This window comes from Truncatella angustata (assembly GCF_020726525.1).
Source record: "Truncatella angustata strain MPI-SDFR-AT-0073 chromosome Unknown BKA67scaffold_11, whole genome shotgun sequence".
Taxonomy (NCBI): Eukaryota; Fungi; Ascomycota; class Sordariomycetes; order Amphisphaeriales; family Sporocadaceae; genus Truncatella; species Truncatella angustata.
This window is the reverse complement of record NW_025763391.1, coordinates 450,743-477,688: the sequence shown is the minus strand read 5'-3', so window position 1 is coordinate 477,688 and position 26,946 is coordinate 450,743. Positions and strand designations below refer to the sequence as shown.

The 26,946-nt window shown below is 50.7% G+C and overlaps 11 protein-coding genes across 11 annotated transcripts; 7 read left to right on the top strand and 4 right to left on the bottom strand.

Annotated features, from left to right (window-relative positions):
• Positions 1-1,684: 1,684 nt before the first annotated feature.
• On the bottom strand, positions 1,685-4,774 carry BKA67DRAFT_111346 (uncharacterized protein). Its single transcript, XM_046094894.1, has 3 exons — positions 4,092-4,774; positions 3,507-4,016; positions 1,685-3,424 (listed from the first exon to the last, which is right to left on the bottom strand). The coding sequence occupies exons 1-3, from the start codon at positions 4,465-4,467 to the stop codon at positions 1,950-1,952; spliced, it is 2,361 nt and encodes a 786-aa protein (XP_045951911.1). The 5' UTR covers positions 4,468-4,774; the 3' UTR covers positions 1,685-1,949.
• A 5,711-nt stretch (positions 4,775-10,485) lies between these two features.
• On the top strand, positions 10,486-11,097 carry BKA67DRAFT_584912 (uncharacterized protein). The gene has a single exon (XM_046104179.1). It carries the CDS (start codon positions 10,498-10,500, stop codon positions 11,071-11,073), a length of 576 nt encoding a protein of 191 aa, XP_045951910.1. The 5' UTR covers positions 10,486-10,497; the 3' UTR covers positions 11,074-11,097.
• A 498-nt stretch (positions 11,098-11,595) lies between these two features.
• Positions 11,596-13,338, top strand: BKA67DRAFT_595760 (vacuolar amino acid transporter 3; the record flags this gene model as incomplete). The annotated part of the gene is made up of 1 exon (XM_046105206.1): positions 11,596-13,338. The coding sequence occupies one exon, from the start codon at positions 11,596-11,598 to the stop codon at positions 13,336-13,338; it is 1,743 nt and encodes a 580-aa protein (XP_045951909.1).
• Positions 13,339-13,547: 209 nt separating this feature from the next.
• Positions 13,548-14,591, top strand: BKA67DRAFT_111272 (uncharacterized protein). Its single transcript, XM_046094892.1, has one exon. The coding sequence runs from the start codon at positions 13,757-13,759 to the stop codon at positions 14,531-14,533; it is 777 nt and encodes a 258-aa protein (XP_045951908.1). The 5' UTR covers positions 13,548-13,756; the 3' UTR covers positions 14,534-14,591.
• On the bottom strand, positions 14,592-16,722 carry BKA67DRAFT_111273 (isoamyl alcohol oxidase). The gene has a single exon (XM_046094893.1). It carries the CDS (start codon positions 16,494-16,496, stop codon positions 14,649-14,651), a length of 1,848 nt encoding a protein of 615 aa, XP_045951907.1. The 5' UTR covers positions 16,497-16,722; the 3' UTR covers positions 14,592-14,648.
• A 1,573-nt stretch (positions 16,723-18,295) lies between these two features.
• Positions 18,296-19,248, bottom strand: BKA67DRAFT_541618 (uncharacterized protein; the record flags this gene model as incomplete). The annotated part of the gene is made up of 3 exons (XM_046100970.1): positions 18,296-18,520; positions 18,572-18,873; positions 18,930-19,248. The coding sequence occupies 3 exons, from the start codon at positions 19,246-19,248 to the stop codon at positions 18,296-18,298; spliced, it is 846 nt and encodes a 281-aa protein (XP_045951906.1).
• Positions 19,249-19,668: 420 nt separating this feature from the next.
• BKA67DRAFT_664474 (uncharacterized protein) lies at positions 19,669-20,239 on the top strand (the record flags this gene model as incomplete). Its single annotated transcript, XM_046108382.1, has 3 exons — positions 19,669-19,737; positions 19,793-19,933; positions 19,988-20,239. 3 exons carry the CDS (start codon positions 19,669-19,671, stop codon positions 20,237-20,239), a joined length of 462 nt encoding a protein of 153 aa, XP_045951905.1.
• Positions 20,240-20,402: 163 nt separating this feature from the next.
• On the top strand, positions 20,403-21,176 carry BKA67DRAFT_584891 (uncharacterized protein). Its single transcript, XM_046104178.1, has one exon. It carries the CDS (start codon positions 20,482-20,484, stop codon positions 20,800-20,802), a length of 321 nt encoding a protein of 106 aa, XP_045951904.1. The 5' UTR covers positions 20,403-20,481; the 3' UTR covers positions 20,803-21,176.
• Positions 21,177-22,029: 853 nt separating this feature from the next.
• Positions 22,030-23,580, top strand: BKA67DRAFT_541616 (uncharacterized protein; the record flags this gene model as incomplete). Its single annotated transcript, XM_046100969.1, has 1 exon — positions 22,030-23,580. The coding sequence occupies one exon, from the start codon at positions 22,030-22,032 to the stop codon at positions 23,578-23,580; it is 1,551 nt and encodes a 516-aa protein (XP_045951903.1).
• Positions 23,581-23,641: 61 nt separating this feature from the next.
• BKA67DRAFT_111249 (cupin domain-containing protein) lies at positions 23,642-24,444 on the bottom strand. Its single transcript, XM_046094891.1, has 3 exons — positions 24,181-24,444; positions 24,001-24,054; positions 23,642-23,948 (listed from the first exon to the last, which is right to left on the bottom strand). Exons 1-3 carry the CDS (start codon positions 24,341-24,343, stop codon positions 23,704-23,706), a joined length of 462 nt encoding a protein of 153 aa, XP_045951902.1. The 5' UTR covers positions 24,344-24,444; the 3' UTR covers positions 23,642-23,703.
• Positions 24,445-25,418: 974 nt separating this feature from the next.
• Positions 25,419-26,790, top strand: BKA67DRAFT_595757 (uncharacterized protein; the record flags this gene model as incomplete). The annotated part of the gene is made up of 2 exons (XM_046105205.1): positions 25,419-26,613; positions 26,669-26,790. The coding sequence occupies 2 exons, from the start codon at positions 25,419-25,421 to the stop codon at positions 26,788-26,790; spliced, it is 1,317 nt and encodes a 438-aa protein (XP_045951901.1).
• Between the last annotated feature and the right edge of the window lie 156 nt (positions 26,791-26,946).

The window sequence follows — 26,946 nt, the reverse complement described above, 5'->3', positions numbered from 1 at the left end:
TGTATATGAATGATGAATTGGATTATATCCAGTCGCAAAGGGTCAGCCGTAGGCTTTTGGTTATCACGCAATTGATTTGCATTTCATACCAGTTTTTGAGGCAGTTTGTCCTTCTCGAATGGGATCAATCAATGCTGTGTTTGTGCCACGAAATTTTATTCAAACCATGGTTTAAGCAGGATAGCTGATCTTCAGATTCCCAAAGGCATGCTTACCACAGTAAGGCATCAATAAAGACTCATAACGACAAGAAGTTTGCACCGGGACGGAGATGAGCATGAGGAGAAATCATTGGGTGTGTTACATTGCATGTATCAGAATGATTATAACCTTATATTCCCATCCTTATGTACAGCATATATGCTAAGCCTTTCTGTCCTTGGCTTGTACCAGCTTGAGTTGTATCGCCCCATGTAAACTTGGAGGGATTGGTCTGATGCAATTCGTCCCTGAACGTGCTGAATGTGTGGGCGTCTCCACCTCTTTATAACGGCAGCAGGGCTCGTGTAAGCAACAGGCAACATTGAAGTACATGAAAATCAAGCAACCTACGATGCACTCGAAAAGGATCAAAAGAAGCAAGGAGACAAGAGGCCAACTGGAGGGTTAACGGCTGAAGCCGCGAATTGCAGCATGACCTCATTTATATATTAGTCAATGTGCCTGACATTGCACCCGACATTGAATGGGGGAGGGGACTATTTTCTCGACTTCGCCTCCGGTTTGGGCTTTCAAGATATAAATGTAGTATACCCGAACGTCTCCCCCAATAATTTAGGGCTCGAGCTGATGTTCACTCTAATGGCTTGAAACCCATTTTTCAATCGACTCGAAGTTGGAGCATTTATTACCGAGAAATATCTACGGTTACACAGATTCATTCCTTCCGCGGGATTATGAGACGTTTGGGAAATTGCGGAGCAAGGGATTAACTTAAATGCCACTGCAGTGATCTCATTTGAGAGCTGACCAAGCTCGCAAGGGCGCCGCCCCGGACGCCCAATTACTGCTATTGGTTATCCGCGCCTACTCTCTACGTCGCCGAGACAAATGCTACCCCAGGGAAAAAGGTGTGACAGCATTGGAGTTTTGATTGGTGAGTGCTCGCTAATTCTCATGCGGGGCGGACCGGGCAACGAAATGATCGCCATTGCATATGTATGGCCGGAAATTTCGTTCCGCTACAAGTTAGAACAAATGTCAGAGTTCTTTAGAGTGTCGTCGTTGACTCACCCACTAATCGGAAACATCGCCTAACACAAAAAATTGATTGATACTGTAGTCGGAGAAATACTGGCCGCAATGAGGTTGGCACAAATTACTAAGGACACGTGGGTCTATATATATGCATGTTATAAGAGGTTTGGAGTGACCTACAAACGCACAAATTCCGACAATAGTACCAACAAGCGTACACATGTATCCTTGGTTGCCACATAGCTCCTATGTTTCCCTTGCTGTCCAAAATTCAGCAGTGGAGCACAGCAATGGGCGAAGGGTACATCTCGGCTCTGTCTAAATCAGCCCGACGGGTATGTTTGAGATTGAAGGCAAGCACCGTCTTTTGTATGGTTAAGTCTAGTCAAAAGGGATGACTACACAAGTTGCTCGCTCATAGGAACAGAAGTGCTTGACACAGAAAAGTCTTTTATTTGATTTTGTTAGAAAAAGAACGTGATAGCTAAGTACTAGCAATGACATGAGGATTAAAAGAGCGAAAAGGTGCATCCAACACGGAAGTGTAGTGACAATCTGTGCTAACAAGGAGTGATATGGGAAGGCACCAGTAGCAAGGAAGGAAAGCGAATAGACAAAGGAAAAAAGAAAAAGTTCATGGTTCCTCGGATCATAAATCACAGTTATTTCCGCATTTAATGCCCATTGATCGGCAGCTTCCACTGAGTGGATGTGGTTGGGTGCTGTTGGAACAAGAGAATCCTGCCAGTAGATCAGATCACATCCGAGTTGTTCGTGGTCTCGGAAGCGGCCTTGCTCGTTTGGGACGGAATATTGGTAGTGGCCGCCGCCCCAGCAGTGGTGGCCACGGCAGCGCTGCTAATATGCTTTTGAACGATCTTGTTGATAGCGTCTAGAATTTCGGGCCCATATGTGACGAGGCTGTCACCAAGCTTACCAAGGATCTTCTTGAGAGCCTGGTTTGTGTCGCTAAAGAAGCCCTCACTGTTGATAGCTTGTATCTGGGCCGGATCGGCTGCTTCGATGGCGCTCAGTAGCATCTCTCCGGTCAGGGCTCGCATCGTGTGTGTGATTTGCATGTCGTTTGTGAGTACCGTAGACCCTGACCGCAGCTGGTAGGACCCGACATTTGAGCTAAGGAACTGCTGGCTCGTTTTGAACGCGTCTCTTGGAATCTTGGCCCAATTGACACCTGGCCAACATTCTGTATCACTGTTCATAAGCTTGGTGAACTCAGCATACTCTCCCTCAGCTGCATAGTTGCCAGTCAGCGCAGCGATTGCTGACTTCACATTTCCTCCCTTGGGATCAACGGGCTGGTCGTCCCAGGTCCATGTGGTCTGCACAGGCTTCCATGGCCAACGAATTCCTTCTTCCCAATGGCCCTCTCCATTCACTTTATACGAGGCGTCTGAGCTTGCCTGTTCAGCAAACTCGCCGAATGCAGAGCTAACGGTGGTGGCAACCTTGACCCCAATGGGCACCCACTTCTTGACGAAGTCGAAGATTCCCTCTTCGCTGAGTACCTTGTGGTGCTTGCAGCACGAGTCAAAAACTGCATCAGCCAATGCGGCTCTGTAGAGCTGTTTTTTCACAGCCTCGTCGTCGATCACTTCCGCTTCAGCACCCGCACGGCTCTTATCAAGGGACTTGGCCAAGCTTGTGATGGCTGCGTTGGCAACCATGCTCACAGGCACACCAGCTGGACCTAGGAGCATGGGAAGACCTACAGAGGTGGCTGTCTTGGCCGCCTTTGCAAGAAAATCGAGGAAACCCTCAACGGCGGCAGCATCGCTCGTGTCATCGTCCTCAAAGGCGCTTTCAAAGAAGCTTCCAAGCACCTTCGTGCCGATATTGAGAATGTCGCCAAAGCCAAATTCTTCATTCGCAAAAGGGACACTGATATCTAGGGCCCCATCTTTGAACTTGACCACAGGATCGAAGCCATTCACGAACGGCGTTTCAAGGCCGGCTTCAGTTGCACCGGACTCGAGAACATATCGTATCTCTTTGTTCAACTTCGTCGTGTTCTTTTCCAAGACGGCGAGGTAACGAATCATTGGGTTTCCGAAGGGGCCGAGCGGTGTGCCAGCGTTGATAGCACCGCCGTAGGTATGAACAGCAATGGACGTGGCTGCGAGATCTTTGATTCCGGGGTACGGAGAGTAGGTATCCTTATTGATGTTGGCTGCATTCAAGCTGTAGAAAACAGGTGAACCAGATTGGCCTGTTTTATGTATGTTAGCAGGCTTATTTGCATTTATGGCGAGAAGAGGATGGCTGGTCACGGAGCCATTCTCGGCACCTACCACCAGCTGTATCAACCTTATACTCGAGCATCTTGCTCCTCGTAAGGTCCCAGTCTGTTGGCATCCAGCATTCGTACATCTTCGCCCCGTACTCCCCATTGTAGCTCTTGTCTCCGGGATACCCAACTACACCAATGGTAGCACCCTTGCCTTGAAATGGTGTCTTGTCCCATTGGATAAGTTTGCCGTAGTTCTGGAAAGGCCGGTTGAGCTTGATCCAGGCGATATCGTACTGTCTGCCTAAGTCAGCTATCCAGCCGGGGGTGGTAGCCACGACTTTGCCATAGCTAGTTTCCACATTTGATCTCTGCCGGCCTTGAGGCATGAGTGAATCTACTCCCTGATAGCCGAGATATGCAACAATCTGCTTGACTTGACCCATCCGGTAGGCCTTGTCATAAACGCAGTGCCCAGCAGTCACAACCAGGTCAGGCGCCACCAGCCATCCAGTGCCCATCATCTTGGCATCAGCTCCGTTCCTCTTGAAGATCAAGGAGAGCTTAACGACAGCTATATTAACATGCATAAATCAGCAAGCCTACTCTGTAGACAATTAGACCAGGTTGGAGGATATGTAGGACTTACATCGGTATTTGCCATCGGGCGCAAAGTCTGCTGGGTTCACTTCTTGTCTTTCATCTGTACCAATGACGGAGGTCTTGAGGCCAGTTGGATGGCCATCAGTGTCAGTCTTCAGCCAAAAAGAATTTTCAAGTCCAGTACCGGGCCTGTGCCCCTTGAGGGAATCGTCAGGAGAAAGGTCCCACATCGGAACGGAGAAATCGACCGCATTCTGGGCGGCAGTCGATATCAGACTGTTCATCCCGAGCTCAGCGGCCGCTCCATTGGACTGTGGGCTTGGAACAGGGTCGCTATTGCCATTGACTGCTGCCTTTTGCTCCGTATATGCTGTAGGACCCATCATGACCGTTTTTGGAGTTTCGTGCTGCAAAAAGGGCATTTGGTCAAGGTTTATCAAAAACGAGAAGAGAAGGAAGCTAGTATGAGGAGATTTTGTCAATGATGAATGATAAAGCGCAGTGGTTTCAAAAACTTGCAAGGGTGGTAGTCGGTTATGATGAAATATGTAGTGGGTGAGGTTCAAAGCGATTGATGGATATCCAGATGACACTTATTTATACTTTTCCTTTCCAGCCTCCTTCCCCTAAATAGGACAGAAATACGACCGAATGAACAGTGTAAGATTTCTGACACATATTCCGATCAAAAGCAACTCTCCCCGCATCAGGAAACCACACTTGGTGTGCTTCCCATATGCAATTGAGTGCCAGCTCCTTTCTCAAACCCCGGGAAATTCGCTTGATGTGCGTTGTGGATGAAATCACAAAGTCAACAGGCCGTTTGAGATTGGCTCGGAGCACAAATGGGCGACTGAAAGGTTTCACTCGGCTGTGAATCAACCAGTCAACCAATGCATTCTCTACCACGCGGTCAACTTGTTTGGGCAGAGGTTGCAGTGACGAGAGTGTCGGGGACCATGGAGCTCGGATTGCCTCTCGCAGTTGTGATCTGCGGTTTCTTAATGTCTCCTTGACCTGCAGCGTCGAAACGGGAATGTTGCTGGCGAAGACGGCAGCTGAAATGCTGATAGCCAGCTCACAAGCATATGCTTCTGCATCTGTTGTGACTTGCGAGACGAACCTGAGCGAATCACCATCCCATTTAGCCACGAACAAGAACTCGGCGGTCAAGTATGTCGCTAGAAAAGGAAATGGTGAAGTTCAGTCTAAGCCCGCCTCCTGCGAGACAAAGAGGAGGAAGATTGTCTCCAAGCAGCCTAGACCTGCAGTTACGAGTGCGCGTAGCATCGTCAGGACTGCTTCTCAGCTGTCAAGAGGTAGTAGTAGCGACCGCTCCATGACAGAATCGCCGCCTTGGCCGCCGACCATGTGTTCTCTCATTTCCAGTGACTTCTCCATCGTGCCGCAATTAGATAAGACACTCGTACATCAGGTATCGAAATTAAAGAGTAATATGTTGTCAACAAGAATCCCGAATAACATTCCGTTCCCCGAAAGCTACTGTTCCAGCCAATAATCTTTAGTAAATGCAAGCCCCGCCTGAAGCGACGTGTTCGAGATGAGCTGAGTGCTGCATACGCGTCTGCCAAATTGCAATACTCGGGCGTGACAACCGAGCATACATTTCAACTGAGATGTATGAGGGGAGTCGCTGCTTCTTCAATAATTTGAACAATACACGGCTCGGAAAAGCTGTCTCGCTTTCTAGGGATCGGATCGACACCCGAGGGGAGCTGAAAGCTGGAGCAGCGATGAGTCTAGCCGGGTGCAACGGTAACACGGGCTATTTGGAGTCGCCAATTGAGTTGCATCATCGGACAAGCCCTTGCCAAGTGTATTGCATTTCTTTCAGGTAAGTGCTGACGGTATTTTCTAAGCTTGGTTAAGACAATTCAACTCGTGTACAACAATTTGCAACAACACTTTTTATTGCGTTGTCGATATTTTTTTACATCCAGGCAGATCTTTGAAGGGCTTCGACAAAAAGACGCTTATCGTTTATGGGCTACCAAGCCTAGAGACAACCTGTTGCGATATCGGCTACTCCATGCTTCTGTATCGTCGGGGCTGACATGTAGTCATCAGCATCTATGGCTTGGCGAAGGCACTGGAATATTGAAGCTGCATCATAGGGAAGGACACAAGTGAACCTATTGCAAACATAGGTACTTCTATTTCTCTGCCTACAATTAGAACGAGGGCATCCTTGTTTAAGCGTTTCAAAGGAAAAATGTCGAGGTTGCAAGTCCCTCTACGCGATCGGTTTCATATTGACTTCATACTCCTGGCAAGTATCACCCCGCAAGCTGAATACTACAAACGGTCCGTCGTAGGCTGCACTAAAGACACCACGACGCTGATATTCTTTCAAGTGTCCTCTCCCGTCTTTTCTGTCTAATATACCGACACCAGTCACGCCACCTGGCACTGCCTCGAGGTCAAAGTACCAGAGGGTCTTGGCCGCCACCAGACTGGACTCCAGATGAGCCATGGGGTTTCCGGCACATCTCCGCGCCCCGATCAACAAGGTTGCAAATGAGCTATGTAACGTCGACAGCTAGTGATCGCCGACGATCCAACGTTCCTTCCGGGGAGTAAAACGCTCGGGGAAGTAGTCCTCGTTGTGGTGGAGCGAGCACATCGTCTAATATTCCAAGATGTGATTTAATCTGACATGCCATGGTCAAAAGCTCGATTGGAAGCACAATACCTGCATCTTATCACAGGTTAATATCAAACACACTACCAATTTGCTGTAGTAAGGTAGACCTCAAATTGACGTTCGTATCCAATCACTAGCATTGCAAGTACATACTAGGTGGGATTACTGGTCTAAACTTTAGACAGCAAGAACCTACTGTTCTGCAGCCTTTGAAACAACTAGCTCTTATCATACTTGTCCGATGTAATCTTGAGCTTGTCAATGGTATCTGTACCGTACCTTTTTAGCGGGTTCTGGTCCCTCGAGGCATCGTTCATACACAGGTAGAGGAGGTACAGGCCATGTTCGCGGCGAAGCGTTTCCCACTCTTTCGTTGTTTCAATAGAAACAGCTAGCACTGTATCATCGTCTTTCGCATCCACCCAATTGATCAAGGTCGTTCACCCTATGTAAGTTAATGGCGCAGTTGGCTTGGTCTACATGAATGGTCCTCAACAGGAATCCCCATCGGGTTGCCACATTTGGTAAGTATTTGCTCGGCCAAGTTCTTTGGAATTGGTTGAATCACGAAAGTATCATCAATGTCTGTCGTCGTCTGTACAGCAAGGGCTCTCTGTCGCCAGAAGGCCTAAAAGTTCTTGCACAGCCGGGCATCAATGCGAGAGCTGGCAACGCGGTATTCGTGTCTGCGTAACCATCAGCAGCTCTGCAGTCAACAAAGTCCGAAGATCAAAGATAGCTCCCTCCTTTTCGACACCAGAGAAACCAGGGCTCGGAGAATGGGCTCCACTACGTCATAACAAACTTAACCTCAAAAACTAAAAAGTCTTGGCAGTTTCAAACATATCGTCTGCACTCTCCGACCGTACAATACAGTATGAGTCGACCACACAAGCTCGGGATCTTTGAAAGTTAGACTACAGGTAATGGCAAGGTTTTTTTACGGGTAGTATTACCAGTTCTCTTTGATTGCGGTCTCATTAATCGGTACGGTGTCGATACTGTCCTGCCCAAGGCAGACCTTCAAATCCTCGCACACGAGATCGAGTACCGTAGATGTCTTTTGTTTTTATTTACCCTCCAAAGTATCCGCCGCAGTTCCAGCCAGATCAACGCTGCTTAGAAAAGAATCAAGTTTGTTGAGCCATGGGGAAGTTTCTGCTGAAAAATTACACGATGGAAATGGCTAATCGGCGAAAGCTTTGACAATCCATATGCCTGAATATTTTGACACAAACCAGTAGCATATTCGCGAAACAAAATGGGACGGCTGTTTTGGACAGAATGTAACGGCAGATTGAATGAAAGTCTTGCATGTGTGCCAGATCATGTGTATGTGATGGTAAAACGATCATTGAACATTAATTAAATGTAGGATATATGCGTGTTATTGCTCAAGTCTCCAGGCAGGCAGTTTTCGCTTTATTGGACCCCCTTTTTTCTTGTACCATTGCAGACAGTCTCAGATCTCCTTTACTGCAAGACATTTGTTCTAAACTATGAGCCGTGGGAAGGAGGTTGTTACCTACATCCGGTGGACAAGTGGGGGAACGGGTGCAGCAGCACAGGATTAACGCTATCAGATTAAGTTTGGAGCTTTTATACTGCGCAGGCGGTATATATGTATCAGATTCGGGGCACAACTACACCAGGGCACGAGCCGGAGTGTCAAATATTCAAATACAAAATTTGCCCGACTGTTAACCCTAATTTCATCTATATTTCTTAGCTTCGTAGCTCGACATAAATACAACGACGTCTGTAAAGACCAAGGATGCATTGATGTAATAGTGCAACTGACAACTATCATGTTTATGTCTAATCAATACTGCGACCAACCAACAGTAAGCTAATCCAAACAAAATTATTACGCAAATCACATCACAAAACGGAACAGATTCGCAGTAATATCGTCGAAGCACATGCCTAGAATATACGAGTTAGATGATGACAGAACTTTGACAAATTCAAACATTCAAGCTGTGTATGACTCTCTCTTTGGCTTTCATCACAGGAATAGCTGTTGAAAGCTCATATAGAGCACCTCCTCCAATGACTGTAATGCCAAAATGAGCTTTACAAATGAATCTGATAGCAACAACAAGGCTGAGTATTCACTTCTTGCTACTCGGGTTTGAACAATCGATTGAAGCTCCATTCGTGTGTTTCAATACCTTAACATTGAGGTCGAACGCCGAAGGTCTGAGGATCATATTGGAATAACAGCCCGTCATTTGTTTCCCACAAGACGCCCATGACCCAACAATCTGAGAAGCATAGTCCAGAAATATTTGACTCGCAGAAGCTGGGAAGCCGGCAACAAACCTCGGCGAAAGACTTGGATCTACCTGTTTCACCTATTTCAATACTGTCTTTCACACACACGGAGTGCTTCTAGCAAAACCGTTGATGCTCGACTGATGAGATTTTTCCACGGAAAATACCTTGCAAACCACGTGGTGCTTATCTGATGGCTTTTTTCACTATTTGACGCGAGATTTCTGATGAAGATGTTCCTGGTTTAAGTCTTTCTGTTGATGGTTGTACTGGTAAATCTCCAACTTTATTACCAATTTTGTAGGTTGCCTGGCTGGTGGCAGGAGCTGAGCATCCTTCAGGGCGAGCAAGTTCTTCCTAAGTAGAGTTTCATACAGATGCGGGAGTTGATTTCATTGGATCACCACGAAATCACAAAGTATAATCTCAGCCAGCGGCTCTATCCGCAAACAACCTCCCCAATCTATGGGCGGCTGTAGCCGCACCATGGTTTGTTCACACTGGATTACACCATGATTCATTCAAGCTGGGCCGGACTGTCTTCGGAGAAGAACCACACTTTGAGCATGCTCTGCACACTTTGAAGATTTTGGCTTCGTAGTATTGGGCGCTGTGAGCTGGTTCGGAAAAACCATGTTGAGACCACGAAGTCTGTAAATCTAAATTCAGACATTATAAATGAATGATTCTCCCCCTCAGTAATTGTTTTCACCTTTCCATGCAACCTCATCATCTATGACCACGCGTCTTTATACACATCTTACCATATCTCTCTCTATACGTACACTCCATATATCCACCTACGACGCTTAAGCCATCTCGATACAGCAGACATCACATGGCAATTATGTATTCTTCTTCACTTACGACAAAAGAGTCATCTCCTGCTTCGGCAGACTCGTACACTGGCCGGGCCCAGAAGTCCATTAGACAACTTTTGTCACAACACAGGCACATGAAGAAAGATTCGTCTCTTCACTGCTTGACGAGTGATACAGCGAGATGGGCGACTTGCAGTTCTCGAGATACATGGCCCAATAGCTTACAAACCACGCCTGGCTATATGCGATCAACTTGCGCGTCAGTGAGGAGGCACAGCTCGAAAATGCGCGAACCAAGACCAGATTGTGATAGTACATCAGCACTGTTCGAAAAAGACGTCGGGTTCACGCCAATCAAGAATGATGCGCCCGACCCAGATTGGATCAGACAGTGGGGAGGCGATCTATCTATCCCAGAAGTAGAAGAGACGTCTCCAGAATTAGAGGACAACGCCTCAAGCATCACACCCTTTTCGTCAGCAAAGGACCCAGATCCGTTGGAGATGGACATCTCTTCATACATAGGAATGCCGGAGCCGCACGAAGTCGAATTCTTAGTTGCCTATACAAAGCTGCATCACAGCGAGTGGCTTATAGGACCCGCCGGGGGCGCGCATATTCCCAGTAGATCTGGGCGTGACCTTCTCCAGCGCGCATTAGAGGCAGCGCAAGGAACAGTCTTCAGCTTCATGGTGCAGCGATGCGCGGCAGTGAAGGACGAGTGGTTCCCGGAAGGGCCACACGACGTGCTTCTCGGGGTCGGGGAGCTACAAAGGTGGTTCAACGATCCCAGACTCAGGCTCGACCCTTTCGACCCTTGTACACAGAATACTACCAACGCCATGTTTCGAATGGCCGACCTTCGAAACTCGGTATGCCATTTCGACATGCACTCGCCGGAGAACTTGAGCAACATGAGGGCTAGGCTGTCGTTGGCCCCCAGTGCAAGCCCGCTGGCGATATATGATGCCTTGATCAAAAGGGCGCACGAGTTCGCCGTCAGGGTCAATGACAAAGCCAGAGCCCTCGAGATACGAGCACTCAGGGACGAACTACAAGTTGCGGCTGAGAAGACGCTTGCAGAGGTGGAAGAGCAGCCGGTAGAATCGAATCAGCTGGACGTGGTAGTATTTCAACTGGTGCAAGAGGCAGCGCCCGAGGCAGTGGTAGATGGCTGTCGTTGGATAAGACTGTTGGGGTATGTGGGTATCATGGCCCTGCTCGCTTGGGCGCTATGCATAGCTATGGATGAATTGAGTTTTTGAGGGGCATCTCTCTTGAACCATACCCATGTGACTTGGAGTAACTTGTCAGCCTGTGACGGATGATTGACTTCTGCATGATGTCGCCTTGAAGTCTGCTCCGGCGTTCCTGGCGGGTGTACCCCGCATTTTAAGCACTAACTGCCAACTTTCAGGGGAAGCTTTAGGCGGCCCCGGTCAGCTGGGTCACACGAGGCGATGCCGCAGCAGCGCATTGGACGGCCAAAGGCAGGGCCCACGCATAGGCTCGTTAGGCCCGTTGGGTGCTCCACTCCCCGCCGACACGATTGCATCACTGGCGAGAAAATCTCTGTTGACGCCGCTGGGTCACGAGTCGTTACCCGTCCACCTCAACCTCTTGCTCAAACTAAGCCAGAGCTGTTCATTTCTTTGCTTTAGGGGCTACTCAGGAGGTTTGCTCGCGGGGAACTTTGCCACAGGGGAGATCGTGAACATCATTGTCAGCATCACCGACAGTCACATCCTGTTTGGCTGGTAGAATTCTGTTCACACCGCTGATTTACCATGGCGGACACTCCTCAATCAGAATTGACTCACAGGGACGCTCAGGTTGTTTCTGAGCATCTTCCTACCGGATATGGAGCCACATTCGATGGCTCTTCCGAGTCTCCGGCAAACGGGGCTCCAACGGCGTTGAGCTCTGCAGAGCCCGAGGAGATTTCATCTCTCAGATTGCCCGGAGGCGATATTCATCGCGACCTGTTCATGATTCAGCAGAGGGCGGAGCGAGCCAAGTTGCACCAGAGATCCAACACCTTCCACTACCCGCAACAGCTCCGCCAAGAAGACGAAGATGATGAAGGCCTCGCAATCAGCAATCAAATGGCGCCTGGTGGATTTCGTCGCGCATTCATTCAGCAACAACAAGGTCAGCAATTCTTGGCGGCGAGGTTGCCAGTAACGAGGAACTTTGTCGAGTTCTTGGACTTGTACGGTGCCTTCGCCGGAGAGGATCTTGCCGACTCGGACGACGAAGCCATCGAGAGCGACGAAGAGGATGTGGAAAATCGTCCTTCCGAGCAGAGGCCGTTGCTTGGGCGTAGAAAATCCACCCGTGTCGCGAGAGCAGCCACAGCCAGTACTACCAAGACCTTCTTCACATTGCTCAAGGCTTTCATTGGTACTGGAATCATGTTCCTTCCCAAGGCTTTCCGCAACGGCGGGTTGGTTTTCTCTTCCGTCACCATGGTCTTGGTTTCATCGGTCACCATGATTGCTTTCCACCTGCTTCTGCAGTGCAAGCAGCGCCATTCAGGTGGTTATGGTGAAATAGGCCAGGCGATTGCAGGTCGTGGAGCCCGGAACCTCATCATGGGCTCCATCACCTTTTCACAGGTGGGCTTCGTCTGTGCTGGAATCGTCTTCGTGGCCGAGAACATGCAGGCTTTCGCGGAGGCTGTCACGCAAGGCAACGGCAGCCCCGTGTCGGCTGTTACCATCATTCTATGCCAGCTTGCTGTCCTTATTCCATTGTCATGGATTCGCAACATCTCCAAGCTTGGACCTGCTGCTCTGCTTGCCGACGTTTTTATCATGATCGGAGTTGGCTATATCTACTACTACGACATCGGAACTCTGGCAAGCGAGGGTGTCCACAAGACTGTGGTCATGTTTAACCCTGACCACTACACGATGATGATCGGGTCAGCCATCTTCACCTTTGAAGGTATTGGGTTGATACTGCCGATCCAGTCTTCGATGGCGAAGCCAGAGAAATTTGAGCCTCTCCTCGGCCTGATCATGCTGATCATCACGATCATCTTCACCAGCGTTGGAGCGCTATGTTATGCAACCTTCGGAGAAGATACATACATAGAAATCATCAACAACTATCCGAGGGACAGCAAATTTGTACAGGCCATGCAGTTCCTGTACTCGATAGCAATCCTGGTTGGCAACCCTGTGCAGCTCTTCCCCGCCCTCCGTATTATCGAAGGTGGTATTTTTGGACGCCACTCGGGCAAAAAGAGTCTCACGACTAAATGGACCAAGAACGGTTTCCGAACCTTGATGGTCCTCATTTGTGGTGGTATTTCGATCCTGGGTGCTGGCAACCTCGACCGATTTGTTGCTCTCATCGGATCTTTCGCCTGCGTACCGCTTGTGTACATCTACCCGCCGTACCTGCACTACAAGGGAGTCGCCACTACGACCAAGGCCAAGATTGGAGACCTTGTTTTGATGGTGTTGGGATTGGTTTGCATGGTGTACACCACGGTTGTTACGATCAAGAACAGCTTCATGTAAAAAGTGATTTCGCAAAGCATTGCATGGTATACGGGTTCAAGGTGCATTGGGTTTGGATCATCATCGGCAGCGGAGTTTATTATCTAATTGTATACATACTTTGTCGCCTAATTCCAAGGTTCGTGCTTGCGCTCAGAGCCCAGCGTGAACACAAAACTAACCTTAAGTGCTTTTATTCTAGTGCTTATACTCCCCACTAAATAAGATTAGCGGACCGTGATCTGCCTGAATTTGAATCGTGCACTGCATCAATAAGGCCCTTTCCGGTCCGGTTTAAGATTGAATCTTCCCTTCTCGGGCGGAAATTTCAGGGTCGAATTCCATTCTCCTCTTAATATCTGTGTTTGTTCCTACTTTCTTGTTATTGTTTCTCTCTTTTTCCCACTCGCTCTATTTGCTTAATAACAGCAAGATATACATGATGTTCCCGCCGCGATCAGCGGGTGTAGGCGTTCTGGCACTAGTGAGCACCGCCACCGCAGCGCTCCCCAGGCTCGGAAACATCACACTCTTTTCCGACACAGCTTGCACGGACGCAGTCTTCGTCAACAACTTCATCGTCGGTCGCGACTTCTGCGCTCCAGCGGATAACAGCGGTTCGGGTACCGGCAGTATATTTCAGTCCTACATCTTGAATGAGCGGCCGTTTTGCGACGATGGGTGGCGCCCCTTGTTCAACGTCTACGGCGATCTGGCATGCGCTGATTTGATCGCCTCGTATGAGCCGGGCCCGCTGTACGATCCACCAGGGCCTGATGCCGATGGCACGTGTGTAGCGCCGGGTGGCGAGTATAAGGCTGTTGCGTTTATTTGTGATGACTTTGAAGGGACGGGACCGGGCGTCTCGGGGACACTGCCGAGCCCGAGTACGTCTGCCACAAGGACACTTGGCTCGGTAACTCAGACCACTTCGGAAGAGAGGCCGTCATCCCTCACTACGACTGGGTCAGCGACGGAGTCGGCATCCTCGCAGAGTACCGTCACTGGGGAACAGCCTAGTTCTACTGCCGCGATTTCCCGATCTCAGGTCACTGGAAGTGCAACAACGACTTCGCGGGCGACGAACCTGTTGACAGCGACCAACGTGATTCCCACAGCTCCAACTGCAGCATTGACGGCTGGTGCCGCGTTGGCATCCCCAGGCCTAGTTGTCATTATTGGTGGTTTACTTCCAGCAGTGATCCTAGCCATCTAGGTGACCAAATGCTCACACATGATATAGTAATGGGACATGACGGACGCAAACTTGCGGATCCCATCCTAGATTAGACTAGTTTGAACTTTACCCTTCTACTGGACAACTCCCAAATCTAGGCAAGCCCTTTGTCAAGCTCGACTTGCAATCCCGACTGGCATTTAAAATCATATTGTGAGCCAATGTGCCCGGGAACCGGCGCCGCCACTGGTTCATCCCAACCCACGCATTTCCAGCATCTCAGCCTGTTGTTTGGGTCGTACTTCTTCTTCGTCTGGAGCAACAAATCGTAATTTTCGCCCCACCATGCCCGCTTCCAGTCTTGCGTGAACGGGTTGGCCTCGTTCGGATACGAACCACTATCCGGGAACAGCTGTTCCGAGGCCCTTGTGATCTTGGTTAGGTTTGTAATGGCCTGTAGTCGCTGATCGAACGTCGAGTTCCACCCCAGTGTGGTGCCCGCCGAGAGACTCCATATCGCGCTATACCATGCGGGGTGAACAGAGGTGCCCGGGTCGCTTGTCCCGGTCGCCGGACGGCCGATATCTGTGTCCGCCACGAAGGGCGTGCTCACGGGGACGTAGAAGTTCTTCGCCACGGCACCAAGCGCTAATGTGGAATTGATGAAGGCCAAGACTTCTTCGACTCCCGCTTCTGTCGACAGCGCGCTCGTTGGGACCAGACGGCTGCTAATGAACCGGGCTTGGCCGGCGCTGGTAAGAGCGGTAGGAACGACATATTTATTCCAGGCGGTCAGCCAGTTCGGCACCACTTCGACGACGCTCGTGCCACCATGTGCCAAAGCGAAATCTGTGGCCTTCTGCATCGTCGCCTGTGCTGCAGCTCCGCCATCGCTGAGGTTGGCATACTGCGGTAGCGGGTTGAAGTGCTTGACATACAGACCGGCTACGTGACCGCCCCAGCCCTGCCGGCCCCAATCGTAAGAGTCCAGCGCCTGGCGCCTGATCCACTCTCGTACGGTTTCGTCGGAGCTGTTACTAGGGATCGTTATTGACGCGACCGCGATGGGCATCTTCGGCTCGACTCTATGTGTCGCCTCCAGAACGACCCCAAAAGTGCCGCCTCCTCCTCCGCGCAGCGCCCAGAACAGATCGCCATTTTGACACGCGTTCGCCGTCCTCAGCACCCCGTCGGGCGTCACTATCTTGAACTCCGCCACACGATCCGCACCCAGCCCATATACCGGCGACAGCGGAGAGTGACCACCTCCCTGCACCCAACCGCCCGACAGCGCAATCGTGGGCGAATAACCCCCGAGGATGGTCGCATCGTGCGCATCCGCAAACACGTACGCATCGCCCGTGCTCTCGCCGGCCGCGACCGTGACGGCGCGCCCGACGCCGGCTTCGCAACCCTCCGGCACAAACCCCTCGTGGAACTCCAGGCCCCTGAGGCCGCGGACCCAGAGCTCGACGCCGGAGAACCCCGGCAGCGCTTTGACGCCCGACCGCGTCATGTAGTCGTGCCCGCTGCCCTTGATGCTCAGCGGGAACCCGTACGCGCCCGCCCACCCGAAGACGTCGACCACGTCCCGCGCGCACGCCACCTCGGCGTAGTAGTCCGGCACGCTGCCCTGCCCGCATGCGGCGCTTCCGGCCCCGGTGGGCACGCCCGGAGGCGAGACCGTGGTGTCTAGCAGGCACTGGTCCGTGGGGTCCGAGAGGCACATCTCGTTCTGCATGTTCATGAAGGCCGCGGGGAGCGCGGCGCGGAACGCGTTCGTCGTGTAGTTGCCACGGACGACTGCGCATGCCGCTGCGTCGGCCGTGTTGGGTCGGCCGTTGTAGGAGGAGAAGCAGGGCAGGGACACGGGGCGGGCTGGCTGGAGGATGCCGTGGAGTGAGTCGTTCAGAGCTGCCACGCGCTTGTCGAGTGCTGAGCTCGAGTGAGCGGCGCTCAGGAGGGAGAGGCCCACGAGGAGCATGGATATTCTCGCCGCCATATCTTGGGATCGGTTGCCTTGTCGCAATCGCAAAGTGCGTGAGGGTTTCAGTGCGCCCAAGGGATGAAGTCAGACTGGACGCCAGGGCCCTGGGAACCTTTTTGTGTAGGTTAGAATCAAGGCACACAGCCTGCGCCTACGACACGAGGAACGACCTCAGAGATTCATACTGTTTAGAGAGAAAGGGCGCCCGCACTTTTTGCTCCATGCCGTGTAACATATACACGTCCCGGTCGGTAGGACAAGGGGTATGAATAAGCTACCTGCCGAGGTAGTGCTGACCTTGCATATGCAACAAGTAGAGCGATGTCACCCTTTGCCGGACAAGGGTGCCAGCGAAACAACCTTAAATGAGTGGAAGCGAGGGGATAGGTTTTGGTTGGTCGCATGCGCTCGAGGATCTTCACGCACTGGCTGGCTCACCTTCTAATTGAGGGGTTTGCTTGTAAATATGAAATCATTATTCCGTGAAGCGCATGTTAGAGAATACACAGGTTTCTGCTCTCTTGTTTTTTTTTCATGGCCACCCACAACTTCATTCATAGGCGCCTTCATCTCCTTCATACTGCCAAATATGCTTCTAGCTCATTTATGCATGTGGGACAAGACTGTGTGGCATAATTTTCCACATTCATCAGCGCCACGAATATCGACGATTCATAACAATCTCAGTTATCCATACATCGGTGCTTTTTTCGAGAGGACGTACATCATCGCCGAGGGATCTTCTTGCTTCACCTACCGCAAATGGGACTGGCCGTAATCCATGAGGAGAAGACTTCCCCTGGCTTTACCATCCCAGGAAGGTGAATCACGAGTCATATTCGTATAATACTTTTCAGAGAAGAACTAGCGGTGACAGACCACGGGTTGGCACCCGTTTGGGAATAATTATAGAGCTCCTGGGACCTGTGTTGTGCCGATGCCCGTACGTCGCTATGACGTTGGGCTCTGGTCAAATCCGTTCTCTAGTTTGAGTCTAACGGGGTACACGATGAAGAGAAATGCCCGAAGTATATTGCTGCCTGTATATCTGTAAAAACGCCCGTCTAGCGGTTGGGTCCGGTCTCATCCGCCGGTTAGAAAAGCGGATATGTTCACTCTCAAACGTTGCGTTTTCTTCTTCTTTTCTTTTTGTCGATGATGACAAGGTTTTCAAGGTTGCCAGTGCTGATCTCGGAATTGCCCGGCCAGAAGACCAGGATCGGATACTTGAGCTCGGCACCTGTGGGAGAATCGAGCAGACGGTACTGTGTGGTTGTGGGTGTCTTGCTGTTCTAAGCTTGGTCAATCATGTGCATGATCTGATATAAGGAGTGGTAGACATACTGAAATAGAAATAACCGTACTGTTCAGCTTGACAATTGCAATGAACAGACTGTGCTTTCCTGTTATTCTGAGATTTTGTACCCTGTGAAGAACACGTGTCTTCTGGTGGAAATTCAGCTATCGAGCTTAGTGTGATGCGTGTAAGAGCGCGTAAGCATGTGGGTGGTGCGATGGTTGTGCAAGCTCAATGGAACAGCATTTGGTGAGATCTGGATAAATCGGTCCCTCGGTAGGAAAGTTTATGCATGATGTGGCTCTAGGTTGGGAGTCTGCGATTGGATCGTGTCGTAAAAAATAAATATCCAATGACTAAGCGAGTTGACGTTAATATGACAGTTTATTGATGCCAAAATTTAGCATAATCTGATGGTTCATTTGCACTCGTACTTCCGTTTTCGCATACATATTGATTCTTGTGAGGAAAGCCTCTACGGCGGAATGTGAGACAGTCGACTTGCTCTGCAACAGTGTCATATCCCGATACCTCTCACTTTGTCTGTATGCTCCAAAGCCAACATATGCGGTGGAGGATTGCCAGGCTGTGACTGAATACGATTTGTAATGGTATCTACCCAAGCGATGATGGGGTTTGGCAACTGCAACATGCCTGGAGCTTGGCTGGAGTTCCTTAAGCGGATCATCACACTGATCGCTCGACAGTGATCCTTCGCAACTTCGAAATTTCCGAATTTGCGCTTCCGCATGTTCAGCTACATATACATGTTGGGGACGGAGAATGAACTCACAGCGTCTAAAGCCAGGGCCATGGTGGTAATGATTGTGGCGATGCTCGGTGCTAGCATTTCCTGCGAAATCGCTGCCTTGACTGAGCGAATACAACGATCTCTGTACTCGAGGGCCCATGTATAATAGTCGCCAGGCGCTCCCAGTTCAACGAGGTGACGGCAGGTTGACAAGAATACGGCGTTCAGGAAACCCGGTTCCGTGATGCCCAGATGGACCCATCCCAAATTGGTGCCGGTGCTACCCATCACTTCGACCTCGGCGTCGTTGCCGAAGGTGGCGTACGTGACAAAGCGCTTGATATCTGGAAATGAGCGTAAGTGCCAACTTAGGTTCCTACCGCTCGACAAGTTTGCATACAATGATCCATCAAGAAGCACTCAAAGCGCGAGGTCGGCCTGGCCAAGCTATCAAATGGTTCGACAGCTCGTATACGGAGCAGGCCTTGTGGGCCTCTCACTAGCTGTAACTTGTCCAAGGAGGCACCAACCACGGTCTTTTCAACCTCTCGCTGGTGCTTAAGAAGGCGTTGTCGTCGTGCTGCAGCATGGCGGGCGCTAGCAGCTCGAGAGCGTACGGCACTTCGCCAGGACTTATCAGACGGGTCGGCGACCTGAACGAATATCGGAGAGGCGAGTTCCGACGCATCGTCCGGCTTCATGGGACTGCACGACGACATTTGGGAAATCTCGTTGGCGAGGACCGCGCTTCTGTACACGTGTGGCATTTACTGCTTACGCGAGGTGACTTGGGTTGTGATTCTGAGTTGCGTGCCAAGACGTACAAATACCGTCTTTGGTTTAGTTTCCATGCTTAGCGAGCGAGGGTTCCAAAGCCATGGGTTCGTCAGCTCGAAAAGTGGAAACATCAGAGTTCCCAACTCCCCCATCAAACCAATTATTCAGCGGTGGCGTCCAGTCGGCTTGATGTTATGCTTCTGGAGCTTCGGTTCTACAAACATAGCCACCCGTCTTTGTTATGCCGTATCAATCGAAGATGGGTTGAGAAGTATATATAAACACAATGGACGACCTCTGAATTGGGAGTTTTTGAGTGTTATCAACATTGCAAGCAGTCTCTGAAACGCACACCGACGATCATGGGTCAATCGCAAAGCATGTCCGCTGAAGTCGAGATTCAGGCCTCGCCAGATGCTGTCAGAACCGTTGTGAGTCAACAAGCTTATGTTTAATTGTGCAACTCGTGTTGACGAAAGGTTGCAGTTTATGGACTTCCCGCAGTACAAGGAGTGGACGAAATGGAACATTGAGCCTGCAGTGTTAGGGACGAAATCCACAGACCTGAGCGCGAAAGACAAGCTCAACGTCAATCTTGGATCCATGAAGTTTTCGCCCGTCGTTGTGGTACGCCCCGTGCACACGAACATCTGCGCCCGAGTTCTGACTGATTTGCTGTAGGAGAACTCGCCAGAAACATTTCAGTGGAATGGAAACCTGTGGCCAATATTCGCGGGGAAGCATGAGTTCCACTGGAAGCCAAGCACTAAGAATCCGGGCGGGACGACGTTTGTCCAGAAAGAGGTGTTCATAGGCCTCTTCGCGTTTCTCATGGCGCCTGGATGGAATGGTAGCAAATCGACGTTGGTGAACTGGGAAGGGTTCAACGCGGATCTGAAGAAAGAGGTTGAGAGAATCTCGACGCAATCATAAAGTATATTCCCAAGCGGCTACATTCTGCACCTGGGGGATGCTGTTATTAGTTGTTTCCTAATACCCTGTATCGCTGTAGTGTGGGGCTCTATTGTAGTGTCTATAGGTAACCGCAGCCGCCTAGCACAAGCAGCAAAATGATTCACAAAATAAGATTACTTGCTCATCGGTCCAGTCGCTCTTTTCGTTTCAGGTTCAGCTACTAAATACGCGCTTTTGATTTTTAATCGACTACAACTGAGATGCCTACAGTTTCGCTGGGAAAAGGATTCATGGTAGACGTCGAGGTGTTCGACACCTTTCTCGCCAAGAATGGCCTTGATGCCACAGAAGGTTACCGCATATCACCCAACGAGACGAGAGCGATTCCAAACCTCTTCAAGGCATGTAGCGTCCAGCAAGAGCTTCGGATATTTCGGCCATCGCGAAAAGGCTTTAACAACACGAGGCATCTATGCATGTGTTACGACTGGGTCGACATTTTTGCGGCACTGTATATCGACGGGGTGTTGATTTGGTCAGTCCCAGCAGGCCTTGAATCGTTGATGAGACTAAGTTTATGAAGACGACTGGTGGAATCGGCACGTTTGTCGTGTTCAGTGAAGAGTATTGGCACCCGACTGCTCATAGAATAACATCAGACAATGCAGACATTTTCTCCACTGTGGTTACACGGACGAGTCCTGAACTTGGGACTGATTGTATATTACAAACCCAACTTAGACATTATGCGTCGTTTGCGGAGAGGAGCACTCTCGCGCCAATTGGACCACCCACTGGCCGGAGCAGCACGAGGCTGCCGACAACGACAGACCTCTGCCATACTTTCAAGAATTGATAGAAGTACTACGATCATTTAATGTTGTCTCCGATGCGAGGATTGCTCTAAACTGCCATGAAAAAGAGCTGCACTCCTCCCAACATTACCCAGACGGACAGCGAAGTGGCGCAGGTCCGCCCAGTTAAACTATGCCTACTGTGTATGATACGTGGCTAACAGCCGCGCACGGCATCCACCAACAACACCTTGTCTAAGGTTGGGGACTTTACAACAAACGCGTATATGTCGATTACTCACCCCAAAAAGCCCGAGCAGTTGGCTATTATCTGGGTCCTGAGACTGATTTTCAGAGTGCCATTGTCGCGTATCATTAATTGTAACCCTACCTTTGGCAGAAGCCGCCACTGGCTTTGTAGCTGGTTACAAACGTGCATATCATGTTCAAGGTGGCGGCACTGCAAAGACCGCTCCGGCAAGATAGTGCTCTTTGGAGCTACACGCTGGCTCAACCGATATTCATGATACAGGTAGGATGATAGGTGTTATTGCGCTGTATGATTGCACCGGGATATCCGCATGAACGCAGCATGAATGAAACGCCGTATGCCATCCTACCGTCAACATCCTCCGGCTGTTGGAGGTACCTACATTAGCGGGCCACGGCGTTTGTAGTCAGTGCCAGCCCGCTGGAGGGTCTGCGCTAGTGGTGTTATTGCTGCCAATGTTTGACATCCGTCCACACGTCATTGGCATTGGGCCAACAGTCGACGGCGCTTTTGTTGGGATGCAGGTACGGACCTACGAGCGTCTGCCATTCCCGTCAACGAAAATAGAAACATAAATGGGCCTGAATTATCCAACACATCACCACATTTGAAATTTGCAGTTCTTGTCTTCAATGCATCCAAATTCGCGGAAGTGTTTAATCAATACAGCGATAAAGCGATAGACAGCTTCAGTGACCATCGGGCGCCGTACAACGTTTCGCGATAGCACCACTCCAGCCACGATGATCGGCACTTCTTTTCCCGAGTATGTATTCATCAGAGTCTGTATATTCGTCCTACAATACACCACGCCGCTTTGTCTCACCGCACTCCTTACACTTCTGGTCGCAGGCGGCCGCCCGGCGTTATCCTGGCGCATCAGCCAGCTTCTCTTTGCCTACTCCGTCGTTGATGTGCTCTATGCCATTTTTATCTGGATACCATACAACAAACGACTTCGGAATGAGGCGAGACATCCACCAGCAGTGAGCTCAGACGAAAGGAAGGCTCTGTTTGACAAATGCATCACCGAACACGTCTCCGACTTTGATCGCTATGTGCGGCTCTGGTTTCTTGGTGCAGATGAAGCCGAAATCCGACGGGACAATGTCCGCAACTTCATCTTGTGGGCGTTCTTTGATACAGGACCGGAGGATGCGAGCGCGCAGGCTCTCGAGCAAGCGAGTGGGTTCGTGGACATATTTGAGCAACAGCTCGGGCGCAAATTGGAGCCCGGAGAGGGCAGTGCCACCGGCCTACGATTAACGATTGATGCTATTGAAACCCGCTACAGGAGCTTCATCTGGTACGTGATAGTCGGTCTCGTAGACTTTGTCGCGCATTGCTATCTCGCGTGGGAGGGGTTCCAGTATCACGCACAGCCGCTATCTAAGGTGTTCTCAGTTCTCCCCTTCAGATTACAGAGTACGGTCGCCAGCAAACAATCGCCGTCGCGGCAACTTGGCTACTGGCACCGGCCGCATACGGCCCCAGACAAAGTCCCGATGGTGTTCCTGCATGGTATAGGGATCGGACTCGTGACATATGCTCCATTCTTGGCGAGACTCAACAACGCGGCTCACAGAAACGGGGATATCGGTATCATCGCTGTCGAAATACTACCGATATCGTTTCGGTTAACGAGCGATCCGCTGGGTAAACTGGAGTTCCTGAGCCAGCTAGATACCATACTTAAGAGCCATGGATGGGACAAGTTCGTGTTGGCGGCCCATTCTTACGGAACCGTTCTCGCGTCGCATATGGTTCACTCGCAGACATTTGGTTCCCGCATCCAAGGTGTTGTCCTGCTTGATCCAGTAAGCATCATGCTACACCAGCCTGATGTCGCCTACAACTTCACACGGCGTAAGCCGCGACAAGCAAATGAGTGGCAGCTTTGGTATTTTGCGAGCATGGATCCGGGCGTGGCTCATACTCTGGGCCGGCATTTCTTTTGGCGGGAGAATATAATATGGAAAGAGGAGCTGCTGGCCCTCCCAAGTGACGATGGCGAAGGTCAATCACCTGTGAGGAGGAGAAAGGTGGCGGTATGTCTGTCGGAGCGCGATCTCATCGTTGATACGCTCAGTGTAGCCGAATATCTCGTCGGTGGTGAAGATTGGGTTCCAGGCAAGGCGTCGCATGAATCAGACGAGACCAAAATCCACCATGCGACACGTGATGGGATTGAGGTGTTATGGTTCCCCGGTTTGGATCATAGCCAATTGTTTGACACCAAAAAAGACCAGGAACGTGTTTGCCGCGTCCTGCGCCAGTATTGCACTCAGTTGTAGTCAGCCAGAGTCATATGCCCAGAGTTTGTCTCATTTCGCCAAGCCTTTTTTTATATCAAAGATTTAATATACCCTGAAGTTGTATTGAATATTACTCTGTTAGCAGGACACTGGAGTAGTGACTCAGTCTGCTCTTGCCTCGTCACCTGACCAATCTGTCAACCACACAACTGTCGGTTCTGGTCCGCTGCGTATAAGAATCCACACGACATCCTCGTCAGTCTCGTTGAGCTCCTGGTGTTCAGTCCACGGCGGTATGAAGGCAAAATCTCCAGCCGAAAGTTCATGTCGCTTGAGTTTGGGCTCTGTCTCGTTGCCCGGATTTGTGACGAGTATGCCCTTGCCGGCCGCGGCGTAGATGATGGTGTCTCCGTGCTGTTAGAGCGGAAAGTCAGGGGAGTATTTGACAACACAGCTTACCTTGTTCGCCATGGTGGTGCACCGCTGATGCACAGTTTGCTTTTGCTATCAAGACTGCAACACGGGGTGTAAGTTATCAACCAAGGACGGGACGGGTAGTGGAAAGCACCCCCAGCACTGATCAATGCGCCCATGCCACAACTGGCCAGACACTAATCAAAGAAAAAGAAATGCCCCCACCTGTCGCACACATCTTGTCGCTTTTCCCAATGACGGCGCCCTGCCTGGTCATGGGCGAGTCGGCCCCTGCTCGTTGCGCCTCGAGCTCGGAGGCTTTCGTGACTTGAACTGCCGAGGGCAGGATCATGGGCAGGATGTCCGGGATGATTGAGAAGAACGACATCCTGGCTGGCGATCTGGCACAGCCGCACAACCCTTGAGGCCAACGTGAACCAGTTGTATATGTAGGTACAGACCTGGGGGCGGCTGGGAACGTATCCAAGAGCGCCTAACGACTTATCACTCGGCAGCCACACGTTAGGCGCGACTCGTGGATATCAAGACGAGTGGTGAGTACCCCGCTTGCCTGTTCCCGCGGAAAGTCGTCACTTGGATAACTGCACTGGAAGCGTTTTCAGAACACGGTTCAGGATGCTTGTGACTAGGTGATGAGGTGCCTTACTACTCGTCGTAATTCCATGTTGCAGGGAGCATTTTTTCCGATGTTGTCCATCGTCAGAGTCGAAGCAGCTGCAAGCATTTGGCAAAGGGTATGTCATAGACCAAGTGGATAGGTCGCATTGCCCCACCCTCTCTCGTCTACATAATTAGTCTAACTAGTACCCGCTTCGTCTGCCGCCCTGGAACACCGAGACTGCATGGCCTGCATACATACTGCATGGACAACTGTTTGCAAACCTTGACCATGCACACCGCTGGATGACGCATCTCAGTTATTCGAGCATCGTTATATATTGTTTGGCGACAGCCAGCATCACTTGGGGACCCCGCCGCAGGCTCTCAACATCTTTGAGCGGTTCCGCCACCTCCGACCTCCCTGACGTTACAGCAGACTGGAGTATCACAAACAGTTTCTCTCCACAGTTGACAGCATATAAACTTCAAATTCTAGCACGCCATATCTCCTGCGGGACCTGGTGGTTGTGACCTTGAGCTCCAAGAGATCTAGAAGCGGGTCCTACAAAATGGTGTATCCGCGAGTCCGTTATGAGAGACATGCGACAGGCTCTTTATCTCTACCATACGGCCCTCTGAGCAACAGTGACACCAAGGTCAATGATGTCGGTGACCAAACCAACGAAGAAGCAGGAGGCGAAAACACAAGCGGAAGCCTTCACAATGACTCTAACAACGACGAGTCCTTCGGGGCTAGAGACGACAGCTTCAGCTCTACGTCACCGGCACTGTCCAGCTTCGAACTGCTTCCACCTGAACTGATAGACACCATCTTTGATTATATGTCGCCACTAGAACTCACGTCGCTGAGGCAGGTATCCAAGGCGTTGTACACACATGCAAACAGTGAGTTCCACTGGCAGCGACACGTGCAGTCGAATGTACCTGGGAACACGATTACAAGACCTTACCCATTTGAGACATTCCGGGAGCTCTACGCATGCCACGATCCATTCTGGTTTATTCCCAAGCACAAGATCTGGTTCTCCGATCGCGGCCTGGCTGGGGAGCTGATCGTTGTTCAGTATGATCAACGAAGAGGAGTGCTAGAAGGCTATCAGCTGGTGGCAATCAGTCCCGGCGAGGCTGGAGAGTTCTGGCAAGCGCATGGCGACCTGGCCGTATTCGTCGATGACTTCGAGCCCGAGGTCAAACTGCATCGAGACAAGCCAATTCTAAAGCTCAGTCCCGCTGACCATCAATTACGAAGTGAGGTGGGAACTTCAAGCTCTAGCCCGCGACGGAAATTCTTCCCTGTGCAGCCAATGTCGCTGGATATTGATACTGACCCTCGCGTCGGTGAAGTGGTTGCCGCAAAGCCTCTCGCCAGCGTGCTCGAGGACAATATTCCCAAGACATTCCCTTATGGCTACGTTTGGCCACCGCCTACCATTCCTGCAGGTCATCGCGTCGGTGCACAAGCCGCAGGGGTCTTACCAATCTCAAGCCAGCGACTTGAATTGGCATCTCCCGGCAATTGGGCGCCGTCCAATCGGTCCGAAGCTTCCGATCAGACGTTTCGTATCAGGCGATGGATGGAATGGATACGGTCCGGCTTAGGACTCAAGTTGGGAGAAGAGACTGCGACCTGGTCTACTCTGGATCCATACTTATACACCCCGACCAAGGAGAAGCCGTGGAGGGGTATATACGTGGGAGACTACAATGTACATGGATGTGAATTTCTTCTGGTCCATCAGCCCGACTCAACAGAGGGTGAAACAGAACCTCTGGAACGGCAGGCAGAGGAGACTGATGCTGAGTTGGAACAAAGGTTCTTGCACGAGAGGGTATACACGGGTTCAATCGAAGCTGTGAAGCTTACAGGAGACATGAACGTGCCAAGAGGCGAATACACATTTATCGCTCCAGATCTGGGTGATGGCGGGCTGGTGTGCATCGAAGAAGAATCACCTTTTGCGGGATGCAGGGTTGTAAGATCTCGTGGGCACATTGCCGGCGATGGCTTCGTCAACGGTAAGCTTTTGCTGAGATGGGAGAGGATCCTCGCTGGATTTGCTAACACTAATAGATACGTATATGCCGTCTCAACTTATCCTGGTATCGTATGATCGTCTCGCACAGTTCTGGATGGGATTCCGTCACGTCAGCTATTATCAGCGTGTAAATATCGACCGCTTTTTGGTTCCTTGATCCCGGCACATGTTCTGCTCTGCCTTGAGGTCCTAGTGCCATGCCAATTGAAACGCTGCGAATGGCGCCTCAGGCCCGCTTCGACGCCTCTTTGCTGGATTTGGGGTCTTCAAACCATCATGATGACGACTGGGAAGCAGCGTTGTGTCAATCACA